At 41.7% G+C, this 13,960-nt stretch overlaps 1 protein-coding gene across 4 annotated transcripts in view; it reads left to right on the top strand.

The window, feature by feature from the left end:
• LOC143646857 (uncharacterized) overlaps positions 1–13,960 on the top strand; it is a 90,157-nt gene that overhangs the window by 25,829 nt on the left and 50,368 nt on the right. For all 4 annotated transcript variants that reach the window (XR_013157670.1, XR_013157672.1, XR_013157671.1 and 1 more), the window contains exons 3-5: positions 3,628–3,681; positions 4,929–4,982; positions 5,559–5,612. Coding sequence is in view for 1 of the 4 variants with exons in the window: in XM_077116266.1 (XP_076972381.1) it covers positions 3,628–3,681; positions 4,929–4,982; positions 5,559–5,612 (162 nt within the window). In the remaining 3 variants the exon portion in view is untranslated. The remainder of the gene's footprint in view (positions 1–3,627; positions 3,682–4,928; positions 4,983–5,558; positions 5,613–13,960) is intronic.

Here is a 13,960-nt window from a genome sequence, read left to right as displayed (position 1 = left end):
TTGTGTATTTTGTGATGTTTGACTATAAACTGTTCATATTCCTTGGAAATTTTTTATATGTGTGGCAATCCTTTGAAGCCTGTCTTGAGCACTGGTCTTGTTCAAGAAGGACATTTGCTGCTGTACAGACCCCAGAGGCACTGACAAGCCAGTGGGACAAATGTAAACTAAACTCTCTTTAGCTTTACTGTTTTGGACCATAAGTTTGTGAACATTTTAGACCTCTGAAAGGTTTGGTTTGAGGAATAAATTCTCATTCTTTCTTCATTGTTCTACATGGTTTCAGAGAGGCAATTTTTCCTAAAGTCCCTTTAGTGGGCGAGGGAGTTTATTTCTGTTCATCTCATACTGATGTATGTGTAGGACTTTGGAAGCCCATTTTTTTTAGAAATCATTCCATTCTACATATATAATCAGTAATTCTTAATATCATCACATAGTTGCATATTCATCATTCCTTAGTACATTCGCATCAATTTAGAAAAAGAAATAAAAAGACAACAGAAAAAGAAATAAAATGATAATAGAGAAAAAAACTATACGTACCATACCCCTTACCCCTTGCTTTCATTTACCACTATTTCAAACTGAATTTATTTTAACATTTGTTCCCCCATTATTTATTTTTATTCCATATGTTCTACTCTTCTGTTGATATAGTAGCTAAAAGGAGCATCAGACATAAGGTTTCCACATTCACAGAATCTCACTGTGAAAGCTATATCATTGTTCAGTCATCATCAAGAAACATGGCTACTGGAACACAGCACTACATTTTCAGGCAATTCCCTCCAGCCTCTCCTCTACATCTTGAACAACAAGGTGATATCTACTTAATGTGTAAGAATAACCTCCAGGATAACCTCTCAACTCTGTTTGGAATCTCTCAGCCATTGACTGACACTTTGTCTCATTTTACTCTTCCCCCTTTTGGTCGAGAAGGTTCTCTCAGTCTCTTGATGTTAATTCTCAGCTCATTCTAGGGTTTTTCTCAGTCCTTTGATGCTGAGTCTCAGCTCATTCCAGGATCTTTGTCCCACATTGCCAGGAAGGTCCACACCCCTGGATGTCATGTCCCATGCAGAGAGGGGGAGGGTGGTGAGACTGCTCATCATATTGGCTGGAGAGAGAGGCCACATCTGAGCAACAAAAGAGGCTCTCTTGGGGGTGACTCTTAGGCCTAAATTTTAAGTAGACTTGACCTATCTTTTGTGGGGTTAAGCTTCATGTGAACAAACCCCAAGACTGAGGACTCAGCCTATAGCTTTGGTTGTCGACACTGCTTGTGAGAATATCAAGAATTCAACTTGGGAAAGTTGAATTTCTCCCCATTCTCACCATTCCCTGAAGGCGGCTTGCAAATACTTTTCCAGTCACTGATCAAATCATTCTGGGATTCATCGGGGGATCACTCTGGACAAACCAACAAAATCTCAAGTGCTGCCTGAGATTCCAAGTACTTATGACATTCAATCAAACTATCTACATGAGTTATATTAGCAAATGCTCTAGTCAAAATCTAAATTTTGTAACAAATAAACATTTTGTGCTTTAGTCTCACACATAAGGTGACATTTTAAAGTATTAGTTATCATCTATTTTCAGCACCCTGCAATAATGACAATCCTTTGTTCTTCCTTATGCAAAAACATTTTTAAGATTTGTACATTGTACATTTCACTATTGTTATACACTCTAGGCATTCCTAGATTATACCATGTCGATCTTTAACATCTTTCTTTCTGATTTCATTTATGTCCCCAGCCCTCCTCCCTCTATCATTCTCACATGCAGCTTCATTCAGTGTTTTAACATAATTACATTACAGTTAGGTAGTATTGTGCTGTCCATTTCTGAGTTTTTGTATCCAGTCCTGTTGCACAGTCCGTATCCCTTCAGCTCCAACTACCCACTATCTTACCCTATTTCTATCTCCTGATGGTGGGAGCCCATTTTCATGTGGTCAGTCTCCCATGAGATTTCCCATTTTAGTTGAGCTCTATCTTCTGTTCAAAGCAATGTGTGAGCCTGTGAAAACAGAAGCTTAAGGTTACCTGGATTCATTAAAGTGCCTCAAAACTAAGCCAGATTTAATTCTCTGCTTGTCTCCCTAGGTTTTCATTTAGTTCTTATTTTCTGGGAATTGCTTACTGTTTTATTAATTTATTGAGTATTTAAAATTACATTTAAAAAATATCTATTTTATCCAGCATTTGTAATTGTTTTTACCAGAAGGGTCGGTTATGGTGTTTAGTCCATCAAAACACGATAAATGGTACTTGTTTGTTTAAATTAAAAGATCAAGTTCAGAGAATAATTTTCTTTTTTAAAATTTTTTTGACCATTCCGTTCTACATGTATAATCAGTAATTCACAATATCATCACATAGTTGCATTTTCACCATTATGATATTTCTTGAAACATTTGCATCTATTCAGAAAAAGAAATAAAATGAAAACAGAAAAAAAATTATACATACCATACCCCTTACCCCTCCCTTTCATTGATCACTGGTAGTTCAAACTAAATTTATTTTAACATTTGTTCCCCCTATTAATTATTTGTATTCCATATGTTCTACTTGTCTGTTGACAAGGTAGATAAAAGGAGCATCAGACACAAGGTTTTCACAATCACATAGTCACATTGTGAAAACTATATCATTATACAATCATCTTTAAGAAACCTGGCTACTGGAACACAGCTCTACATTTTCAGGCAGTTCCCTCCAGTCTCTCCATTACATCTTAAATAACAAGGTGATATCTACTTAATGCATAAGAATAACCTCCAGAATAACCTCTCGACTCTGTTTGGAATCTCTCAGCCATTGACACTTTGTCTCATTTCACTCTTCCCCCTTTTGGTTGAGAAGGTTTTCTCAATCCCTTGATGCTGAGTCTCAGCTCACTCTAGGATTTCTCTCCCAGGATAAACAGGTAACTGCTGGGAAAGCTGAGCCTCCAACAGGAGGCCCCTTTATCTAGAGAAGGGAGGGTCACCTCCTCCTGTGCCTTCATCTCACAACTGGGGAAACTGAGACCCATAGAGGGTCAGAGAGATGTGAAAAGAAAGTGATTTCCTGGGGGAGCCAGCCCAGGCCTCTCAGAGAATTAGAATCACTGGGCTACAACTGACACACCAGAATGTTTTATCCAGCCTGGTGCAATGCCAACTCTGGTCTTCTTGCCATCTATTTCCAACCTCGGTGTCTCCCACAGCTACACCCAAAGCCTCTTGCTGCACAAGTACTCAGTAGCGAGTGTGGGGCCATAGGGTGCATTCACCCCTGGGGACAGCATCTGTGGATGATGGAGAGTTTGAGCCCCAGAAAAGGCCAGGTGACATTGGTCAGTTTACGCTTCTGTTCATGGCCTTTTCAGCCATCTGGGACACCCCCAGACAGTCCACAGATAGGTGAGCTCATAACCACCTGCCCAGGGCCTGCTTCTCCCACCCATTCTCCGTGGGTGCTCTCTTTCCCCCTGACAAGTCTGCTGCTGGTCAGATGTACCTTGGGAACAGCTTCAGCCAAGCTGTACCCCTGCCAGTGAGTTTGGATGCTGGAGAGGCTTCCAGAGCCCGCAGTGGTTCCATTGTCACCTTCTTTGCTGGTGTGTATTTAGGATGAACAAGGGGTTCCATGTGTGTCAGGAGATACTGGATTCCAAGGAGACAAGGTAATTATACCTGATTCTCTCCCCTGCCCCTGGCTCTTGCCTGTGTCCTTGCCCTGCTGTTCTTCTGGTCCTGGCTTCCTTCCCAGGACACATCCTGGACCAGGCCCCACCTGTGAGATGGTGCCATTTCATCTAGCCCACATCCATCTCCAGTCCACGTTCTCCTCATCTCATGCTTGGACTTCACAACAACCTCCTAATCTCTTTTGGGTCCAGAGCATCTTCCCTCCCAGTACCACAAAGTTGCTTTTCTGAGGTCAGAGTTCTGCTCTTTGCTCATACATCCTCCATGGCTCCCAGCTGCTTCAGAATGAAGAACTGGCCCCTCGCCCTGGCACTCAAGGCCCCCTTGAGCAGGTCCCTCGGCACTTTCCTGCCCCTCCCTCCTCACGGCTGTATCTTTCACAGCTGGATTACCCACTGGACCTCCAAGCCCTACTGCCCCCTGCCCATCCTTTCTGCAGATGCACTCCTTCCCTGTCCCTTAGGAGTCTCATCAGATGCTATTTTCTCCACCTGGTCAGGAGTGGCCATTTCTCCCTGCGACCACCCACGCTTGTGACACCACCTTTCTCCTCTGGTCTAGGGTGACCCATGCTCTTGGCTCAGATCCCTGCTGGACACTGAATTTCCAGAGGACAGAATGCTGTCCTGCCCTGCAGGGCTTGGCTCAGGGTCCTCCAAGTAACAACACATTTAGGACATGTCTGTGGAATGAGGGCGTGAGCAACAGGCCTCACTTGCTAACTTGCCCAGGTGGTCTTGTTTCCCTGGGCCCAGCCCTGGGCTTGCTGAGGCCAGTTCCCCATTGCCTGTGTCTGGCACCAGGTGGCTGAGCCCGTCACTGAAGCTCAGCTGTAGGTGAGCCCTCCCTCTCCTTCTCCCTCTTTCCTGGCTGGTCTGTCCTGGCCCAGCTTTGCCCTCTCCTGCCTTGCGTTCCTTCAGGGCCCCCCTTTCTAGAGCTTCCAGGTGTCAAGCGAGCCACAGGGCCTGCTCAGAGCCCAGGAGTCCTGGGTTCCAGGACTACCTGGTGAGATCAAGGGCTACTGATTTCATCTTTGCATCCCTTGGGCCTAGCCCATAGAGGTGCCAGGCAGGTGGTGCTCCTGCCTAGAGAGAAAAGAGATCTCTCCCTCCTTGAAGGTGGGTGTACTGCAGGCATCAGACCAGCTAGGAGGGCTGGGCAGCTGTTCACTTGGCCAGTTTCTGTTCCTCACTAACCCCAGCCTGCTCTGGGTCTTTTCTAGGGAAGCCAAGGCTTACCAGGGTTCCCAGGCACACAGGGGAAGCCAGGACCTCTGGTAAGTCCCTCCTCTGATACCCCAAATTGTGATGGCATGTGGCTTTCACATCCAGGATCCTATTTCCTCTTGCAGTAGCCCTGAGGGGTGAACTGAGCAGGGTAGGAATGATGAGTGGCCCATTTTACAGATGAGGTCACTGAGGTTCAGAGGGGTAGGTACTCACCCAGCATTGTAGATAGCCTTTGGTCATTGACAGAGCCTAGGCATGATTCCTTATGAACAAGTTATGTCATTCATAGTAGCAGTGGGTGCCATTTATGTATTATTTCTGTTCCACCAGACCTTTTGCATATCTCTTTGAGGCTGCCAATAGCCTCAAGAAGTATGGAGTTATTATTGCTCCTAATTTATAGATGTAGAAACCAAGGTTCTACAGGTGAAGGGATTTGTCCAGCGTCCCGCTTCTAGGAAGGGGCAGAGACAAGATTTTAATGGTAGCTTCTTCTATGCATCTAGGCAGATTTCAGCCAAACACTTAGGAATTTTTACACCACCCACAGCCAGAAGGATAACATGAGGGGTTGGCCTTCACTACCCCATCCCATTCCATGCCTACAATATTTTCTTCCACAGGTCAAAGTTAGAGACAAAGGATCCCTTGGATTTCCTGGGCCCCGTGACCCCGAGGTATGTGATGTCCCATTTCTCTGGGTCTGGGTACAGGTGGAACTGGGTGTTGTCCTTGGGAAATCAAGGCACAGAGAGAAAGAGGAACTTGCTGGAGGCCACACAGCAAGTGATAAACAGGAGTGAGAATAGATATCCCTAGATTAGCAGTCTTTCCTTCTGCCCTCTGTTCCCTCTGGTTTACATAGGGGCTCTCAAAGGCAGTGGAGGCAAAAAGCTGCTGCTCAGACTCCCTTCCCAGCTTTGCAGGGCCTTTGCAAAGTTGCCAGGAAAACCCTCTGGGCCCTGGACCCTGATTGGAGCTCCCCACACCTTCTACCCACAGAGTCCCCTCTAAGCCCTGGAATTCCTAGCCACTTATGACTACCTGGAAAAGTTCAAGGCTCAGAGCTCCTCAGTATGTGGAGCAAGAACCAAAAGTAGGATTCTTGTTTTTGGGAGAAAAATCAGGAATAATGAAAGATGGATTTAACAATTAATATAATAATTCTTGTTACATGAGGAGAAACCCTAAGATTTTCTGATACATGAAAATTGGGATGTGTATGCTGAGTGCTGATTATCAACTGGTCTTCATACAGAATGAAGTGAGACAAGGTGGTTGAGTTTTCCTTGCCCCTTCTCTTTTTAACCCGAGAATGAGATAACTGGGCTGAGCAGGGCTGTTGTCCCTCCCAGGATCTTTGCACCCAGCCCTCTCTGGGATCTAGGCCATCCCCAGCCAGAGGCTCCCACTCCACAACACCCTCATCTCCAGCCTCACTTATCCATCAGGTCTCTGCCTCTGAGACAAGGCTGACTCTGCCAGGTGATCCAGACCCTTCCACAGACCACTCCTGGTACTGCCTGGATGGATGAGGGAATGTTTTGTGAAATCCACAAGTTCTGTCTTTGTGCTCCATTGATGTTGGCTGCCACAGAGTCTTACCTTTAGACAATGGAGTGGCCTCTTCCATGGCTCTGATTTCCATCTCTGGCCACTGTGGAAGAAGTCTTTTCTGAGGGTCTGAATTCCATTCCCAAGCAGTCTGGTCAGTGACGGGGAGAAGAGCATGTCCCTCCCCCCCCCATTTATTAGGCACCTCCTTGGGCTGGGAGCTGGTGTGGCATCTCAGGGCTGAGAACTCGTTGAGACATCACTGTAGCTGTGTGAGGCAGACATCAATGCCACCATCTTATAAGAAAACTGAGTTACAGAGCAGGGAAATACATTTCTCAGGACCACTCTGCCAACTAGGAGTGAATAAGGTCTACTTTGATGATGTGCCAGTTCCCTGAAAAAATTGGGGGTCTTCTTCCGCTTCCTCATGTTCCACTTTAATTGGCTGACTTGGTATCTGAAAGATGGCTCTGCTCAGCTGAAAAGGGAAGTGTGTCTGTACTTTCCCTGGCTCTGTGCCTCCTTTCCCAGTGGTCCTGGGAGGGAGGGTTATCTCCAGCCCTTGGTGCATTATCCTTTTTACTTCTCAATGGGCCAGATGTGTGCAAGCACCAGAATTTATCAGCACCCCGACTGCCAATTGGAGATGGGCCCACAGGCAGACTTGTTTTCCCAAGACATAGGATCCAAAGTCAGTTTGGATGCAGATTTTTCTTGAGTACTCACTAGGTGTGAGGCTCTCAGCAAAGTGCTCTTCTCACATTGTTCTGTTTAAACATCAGCATGGCCCTGAAAGGTACATTGTGGTCACCATTTTATAGATGAGGAAGCTGAGGCTCAGGCGAGGAACTTGGCAGGGGTCATGTAGAAAATCAGTGGCAGAACAGTAATTTAAGCCTCCAATTTTGAAGAAAAAGACATTGGGCTTTGGTTTCCTGTATTAGCCCCAAATTCAGGACCATTTTTAACTTTGCCTGTGAGAAAGGTGAGATGTTTAAGCTGGAATTTAAGAAGCATTACTAAAAAGTCAAAAAAGGAAGGAGAAAAAAAGCCAATTTATGAAGACAAGGTTGTGGTGGCATTTTGGCTGCAGGGACTCAACTAATAGATTTGGTTTCTAGCTGGCAGGAAAATGAGAGAGTAGTAGGACTGCCCCTAAAACTAAGGCTGAATTAACAGAGATACAGCACTTCAAACAAGGGAGGGGATGTTCCATACTGGTCTGTGCTGATCAGGCCATACCCTTGGGAGCCTGGCAATCCACTCTTGAGAAGATAACTAGCAGCGGATACTGGCTATGGAGACAGCCCGGCCCAGGACACATGCACCTGACCAGTAGTAGTTGAAGGGGCAGAGAAGGGCAGGCTTGTGCAGGTGGGGTTGCTGCTTTTTAAACTGCAAAGACCTGGTGATCAGTAAGAAATGATGGGCAGCTCGGGATTGATGAGGTGAGGGGAGGTGATGCTCTGCATCAGGTCCGGTCATCCTATGGGAACATGCCATGTTGGAGTTCATTGAGCTCCCTTCAGTGTGGGGCAACATCTGCATGTCTGGTCAAGAGGTAGAGGGAATTTCAGCTTCTTATAGGCCTCAGATGGAAGGCATCAATTCTTTCCAACCCTCTCAAACCCACAGCAGACCCAGAAAATAGTTATTCTTACAGGTGCGTGACAATTGAAGGATGTACCTTTTTTTAAAATAATTTTATTGAGAATATCCCACACATACAGTCCAAATATATTATACAATCAGTGGCTCACAATATCATCACATAGTTGTGCATTCTTCACCATGATCATTTTTAGAATATTTGCATCACTCCAGAAAAAGAAATAAAAAGAAAAAAGAAAGAATTCATGTATCCCCTTTCCCCTCTCTGTCGTTGACCCACAGTGTTTCAATCTACCCTATTTTTACCCTTTATCTCCCCCTGTTATTTATTTATTTTTATTTAAAATATTTTTTGTACTCATCTGCCCATACCCTGCATAAAAAGAGCATCAGACACAAGGTTTTTACAATCACATAGTCACATTGTAAAAGTTCTGTGGTTATACAGTCTTCAAGAATAAAAGCTACTGGAACACAGCTCAACAGTTTCAGGTACTTCCCTCCAGCCACTCCAATACACCATAACCTAGAAAAGGATATCTATATAATGTGTAAGAATAACCTTCAGAATAACCTCCTGATTCTGTTTGAAATCTCTCAGCCACTGACACTTTACTATATCTCATTTCTCTCTTCCCATTTTTGGTGAAGAAGGTGACAATGCCAGGCCCCAGCTTATCCACTGGAGTCAGTTCCCACCTTGCTAGGGAGATTTACACCCTGGGAGTCATGTCTCTCATGGGTGGGGGGGGCAGTGAATTCACCTGCACACTTGGCTTAGAGAGACCACATCTGAGTAACAAAAGAGGCTCTCTGGTGGTGATGCTTAGGCATAATTATCATACATTTAGCCTATCCTATGCAGGAATAAGCTTCATAGGGGTAAGACCCAAGATTGAGGACTCAGCCTATTGAATTGGCTGAAACTAATGTTTGAAAGAATATCAGGAATTCCCCAGATGGTGAAGTTTAATATTTTCTCTTTTCTCCCCAGTCCTCCAAGGTGACTTTGCAAATACTTTTTTATTCTCTGCCCAAATTACTCTGGATATATCAGAGCATCACAGTAACCTGTACAAACCAACAAGATCTCATGCCCTATTCAAGATTCTGTGTAATTGTGATGTTCAAGTAAAATGACCAAGTCTTGCACAGTGGTTGAAGTTTGAAAATATGGACCCTATCATCCTTTACCTGGTATTCTGATTTACCTTAGTCCTATCAAGATCAGCTTCATTCGTATCTCTAGATGAAGTCTGATCACTTTTTCACCTTTGTAAAGAGTTTCTGTATGGGGTAAGGTTGACTTTCATAGCTTCAGTGCTCTAACTCTGAATCTCAGGTGTCGCATAAAAACCTGAAGTTTCAGGGAATGAACAGATTATGTACAAACAGCTCAGTATCTCAGAATTTAGAAATATCAGTTACAACTCCTGAATATATGTGACTGCTGTAAGAGCTTACAATCTAGGAACCTTTACAATATGCCCCAACCAGATAACCCATGCTCTCAGCATCAATTCTCTGAGTTTATATAATACGGTTAATCCATGAGAGAGGTGTGATAATATTTGTCTTTTTTTCTGACATTTTATTTAACATACTGTTCTTAAGGTTCATTCACCTAGTTGCAAATCTCACAACTTCACTCCTTCTTGTGGCTGCTCAGTAGTCCATTATATGTACACACCACAGTTCCCCCTTCCATTCCTCATTCATTGTACCCTTAGGCCACTTCCATCCATTATGGATCACAAAAACTGCCACCATAAAACCAATGTGCGAATGTCCATTCTATCCCCACTCTCAGTTCCTCCAGGTATGCATCAGCAACAGGGTATCAAGATCAAATGGCAACCCCATTCCTAGCCTCCTGTGGAACCAGCACACTGCCCTCCAGAGGGGCTGCACCTCTCAGCTTCCCTACCAATGGTGAATGTGTAAATCTCTCTCTCCACATATTCTCTAGCACTTGTTTCTCTCTGTTCATTTTTAACCAATTTTATTCCTACATCATACAATCCAGTTTAAGTAATTAGATATCCTTTTGTCACTATAATCTTTATGAAGACATTTCCTTATCTTCTGCAAAGGATCCTTATCCCTCCCCCATGCAACCACCCCTTGTTGATATTTAGTTTTAGCATAATGCCTTTGTTACATTCAGTGGAAGCAGATCACAATGTTACTGTTGACTATAGACCAGAGCTTGCATTGGTTGTACCTTTTCCTGTATGCCATCCATTTTCACCCCCTTGCAATGTTGACATTCATTTGTTCTCCCTCATGCAAAAATATTTTTTATTTGTACATTTAATTACCCTTTGTGTCCACTCCATGCATTCCTAAGTTATATAATCTCAGTCTTTATCCTTTTCCTTTCCTTCTGATTTCATACATGCCTCCAGCCCTTCTCCCTTTATCATACATCCAGCTTCATTCAGTGTAATTATGTTGTTATGCTACCATCAGGTAGTATTGTACTGTCCATTTCTGAATTTTTATAATTAATCCTGTTGCACAATCTGTATTACTTCAGCACCAAATACCCAATCTTGACCCTCTTTCTATCTCCTGATAACCTGTGTTCTTAACTAACTCTCAAAGTTCACAAATTAATATTAGTTCATATTAGTGAGACCATTCAGTATTAGGCCTTTTGTTTCTGGCTAATTTCACTTTCCATAATATCTTCAAGGTTCATCCACATTGTTACATACTTCATGACTTTATTCTTCCTTACAGCTGTGTAATATTCCATCATATCTATATACCACAGCTTATTTAGGCACTCATCCCTAGATGGACATTTGGGCTGTTTCCATCTCTTGGCAACTGTAAATAGTGCTTCTATAAACATCAATGTGCAAATGTCCATTTGTGTCCTTACCTTCAGTTCCTCTGAATTGCTGGATGATATGGCAATTCTATACTTAGCTTCCTGAGAAACCACCAAACTGCCCTCCAGTTGTTGTGCCATTTTACAGCCCCACCAGCAGTAGATAAGTGTGCCTCTTTCTCCATATCCTCTCCAGCACTTGTCATTTTCTGGTTTTTTATAATCGCCATTCTAGTGGGTGTCAGATGGTATTTATTGTGGTTTTGTTTTGGTTTGTATTTCCCTATTAGCCAGTGAAGTTGAGCATCTTTTCATGTGCCTTTTAACCATTTATTTTTCCTGTTCTAAGAAGCATCTGTTCATGTCTTTTGCTCATTTTTTGATTGGGTTGTTTGTCTTTTTGCTGTTGAGTTTAAGAATCTCTGTATATTCTGGATACCAAACACTTATCTGATTTGTGGTTTCCAAATAATGTCTCTCATTGTGTTGGCTGCCTTTTTACTTCTCTGACAAAGTTCTTTGATGTACAAAAGTATTTAATTTTGAGGAGATCCCATTTATCTATTAATTTTTTCAATGCTTGTGCCTTGGGTGTAAGGTCTAGGAAACCACCTCCTATTATAAGATTTATAAGATATGTCTCTACATTTTCTTCTAAAAGTTTTTTGGTCTTAACTCTAACGTTGAGGTCTTTGATCCATTTTGAGTTAATTTGTGAGATATGGATCCTCTTTCATTCTTTTGCATATGGATATCCAGTTCTCCGAACACCATTTATTGAAGACGCTGCTCTGTCCCAGGTGGGTTGGATTGGCCACCTTATCAAAGATGAGTTTTCCATAGATGAGAAGGTCTATTTCTGAACACTCAATTTGATTCCATTGGTCAGTGTATCTGTCTTTATGCCATGCTGCTTGCCAAACTGAAGCTTCATAATATGCTTTAAAGACAGGTAGTGTGAGAGCTCCCACTTCATTTTTCATTCTCAAGATATTTTTACCTATTTGAGGCACCCTGCCTTGCAAATAAATTTGGTTATTGGGCTTTCTATTTATGTAAAGTAAGTTGTTGGGATTTTATTTGGTATTGAATTGAATCTATAAGTCAATTTGGGTAGAATTCTCATCTTAACTATATTAGTCTTCCAATCCATGAACACGGGATGCCCTTCTGTTTATGTAGGTCTTCCATGATTTCTTTTAGCAATTTCTTGTAGTTTTCTGTTTACAGGTCTTAGTTAAATTTATTCCTAAATATTTGATTCTTTTGGTTGCTATTGTAAATGGAATATTTTTCTTTGTTTCCTTCTCATATTGCTCATCACTAGTGCATAGAAACACTACTGAGTTTTGGGTGTTGATCTTGTTCCCTGCCACTTTGGTGTACTCATTCATTAGCTCTGGTAGCTTTGCAGTAGATTTTTTGGGGGATTTCAGCTTATAGTACCATGTCATCTATAAGCAGTGAGAATTATACTTGTTCCTTTCCAATTTGGATGCCTTTTATTTCTTTTTCTTGTCTAATTACTTTGGCTAAATTTTCCAACACAATGTTGAATATCAGTGGTGACAGTGGGCCTCCTTGTCTTATTCCTGATCTTGGAGGGAAAACTGTCTGTCTTTTCCCATTGAGTATGATGTTAGTTGTGGGTTTCTCAAATATTCCCTGTATCATGTTGAGGAAGTTCCCTTCTATTCCTATCCTTTGAAGTGTTTTCATCAAGAAAGGATGTTGAATTTTATCAGATGCCTTTTCTGCATCTATTGAGATGATCATGTGGTTTTTCTGCTTTGACTTATTGATATGGTGTATTACATTAATTGATTTTCTTGTGTTGAGCCAGCCTTGTTACAAGGAAAAAATCCTACTTGATCATAGTGTATAATTCTTTTAATTTTCTGCTGCATTCAATTAGCAAGTATGTTGTTGAGATTTTTGCATCTATATTCATTCAAGAGATTGATCTGTAATTTTTTATCTTATAGTATTTTTGCCTGGCTTTGGTGTTAAGGCGATACTGGCTACTTAGAATGAGTTAGGCAGCTTTCCCTCTTCAATTTTTTTGAAAAATTTTAGCAGGATTGGTACTAATTCTTTATTGAATGTTTGGTAGAACTGACATAGAAAGCCATCTGGTCCTGGACTTTTCTTTTTTTGGGAACTTCTTTTTTTAAAAAATATTTTTATTGGCAAATCTTTATACATGTACTGTCCATACATGGTCTACAATCAGTGCTCAGAATATCATGACATAATTGTATATTCATCATCATGATCATTTTTAGAATATTTGCATTACTCTAGAAAAAGAAATAAAAAGAAAAAAGCAAAAATTCATACATCCCATGCCCCTTACTCCTCCTTCTCATTGACCACTAGTGTTTCCATCACCCAATTTATTTTGCCCCTTATCCCCCCATTATTTATTTATTTTTATGCATATTCAAAGAAAAAAAATTTTTTAAGCATAACATAACAAACACAAACCTTCTTACCTTATGATCATTCCATTCTTGGTATATAATAAGTAACTCACAATATCATCACCATTGTATATTCATCACCATGATCATTTCTTAGAACATTTGTATCAATTTGGAAGAAGAAATAAAAAGAAAAAAGAAAAAAAGACTCCTATATACCATACCCCTTACCCCTCTCTTTCATTGATTGCTAGTATTTCCATTACCCAATGTATTTTAGCCTTTGTTTCCCCTATTTTTTTCTATAACCCTTACCACTCCCTTTAACTGATCACTAGCTTTTCAGTCTACTAAATTTATTTTAACATTTGTTCCTCGTTCTTTATTTATTTTTAATCCATATGTTTTACTCATCTGTCCATACTGTAGATAAAAGAAGCATCAGACACAAGGTTTTCACAATCACAGAGTCACACTGTAAAAGCTATATCATTATACAGTCATCTTCAAAAAACATGGCTACGGAAACACAGCTCTGCATTTTATGGCTCTTCCCTCCAGCCTCTCCAATATACCTTAACTAAAAGGTGATATA

Source organism: Tamandua tetradactyla, chromosome 9 (assembly GCF_023851605.1).
Source record: "Tamandua tetradactyla isolate mTamTet1 chromosome 9, mTamTet1.pri, whole genome shotgun sequence".
NCBI lineage: Eukaryota > Metazoa > Chordata > Mammalia > Pilosa > Myrmecophagidae > Tamandua > Tamandua tetradactyla.
This window is presented reverse-complemented; position numbering and strand designations above follow the sequence as displayed.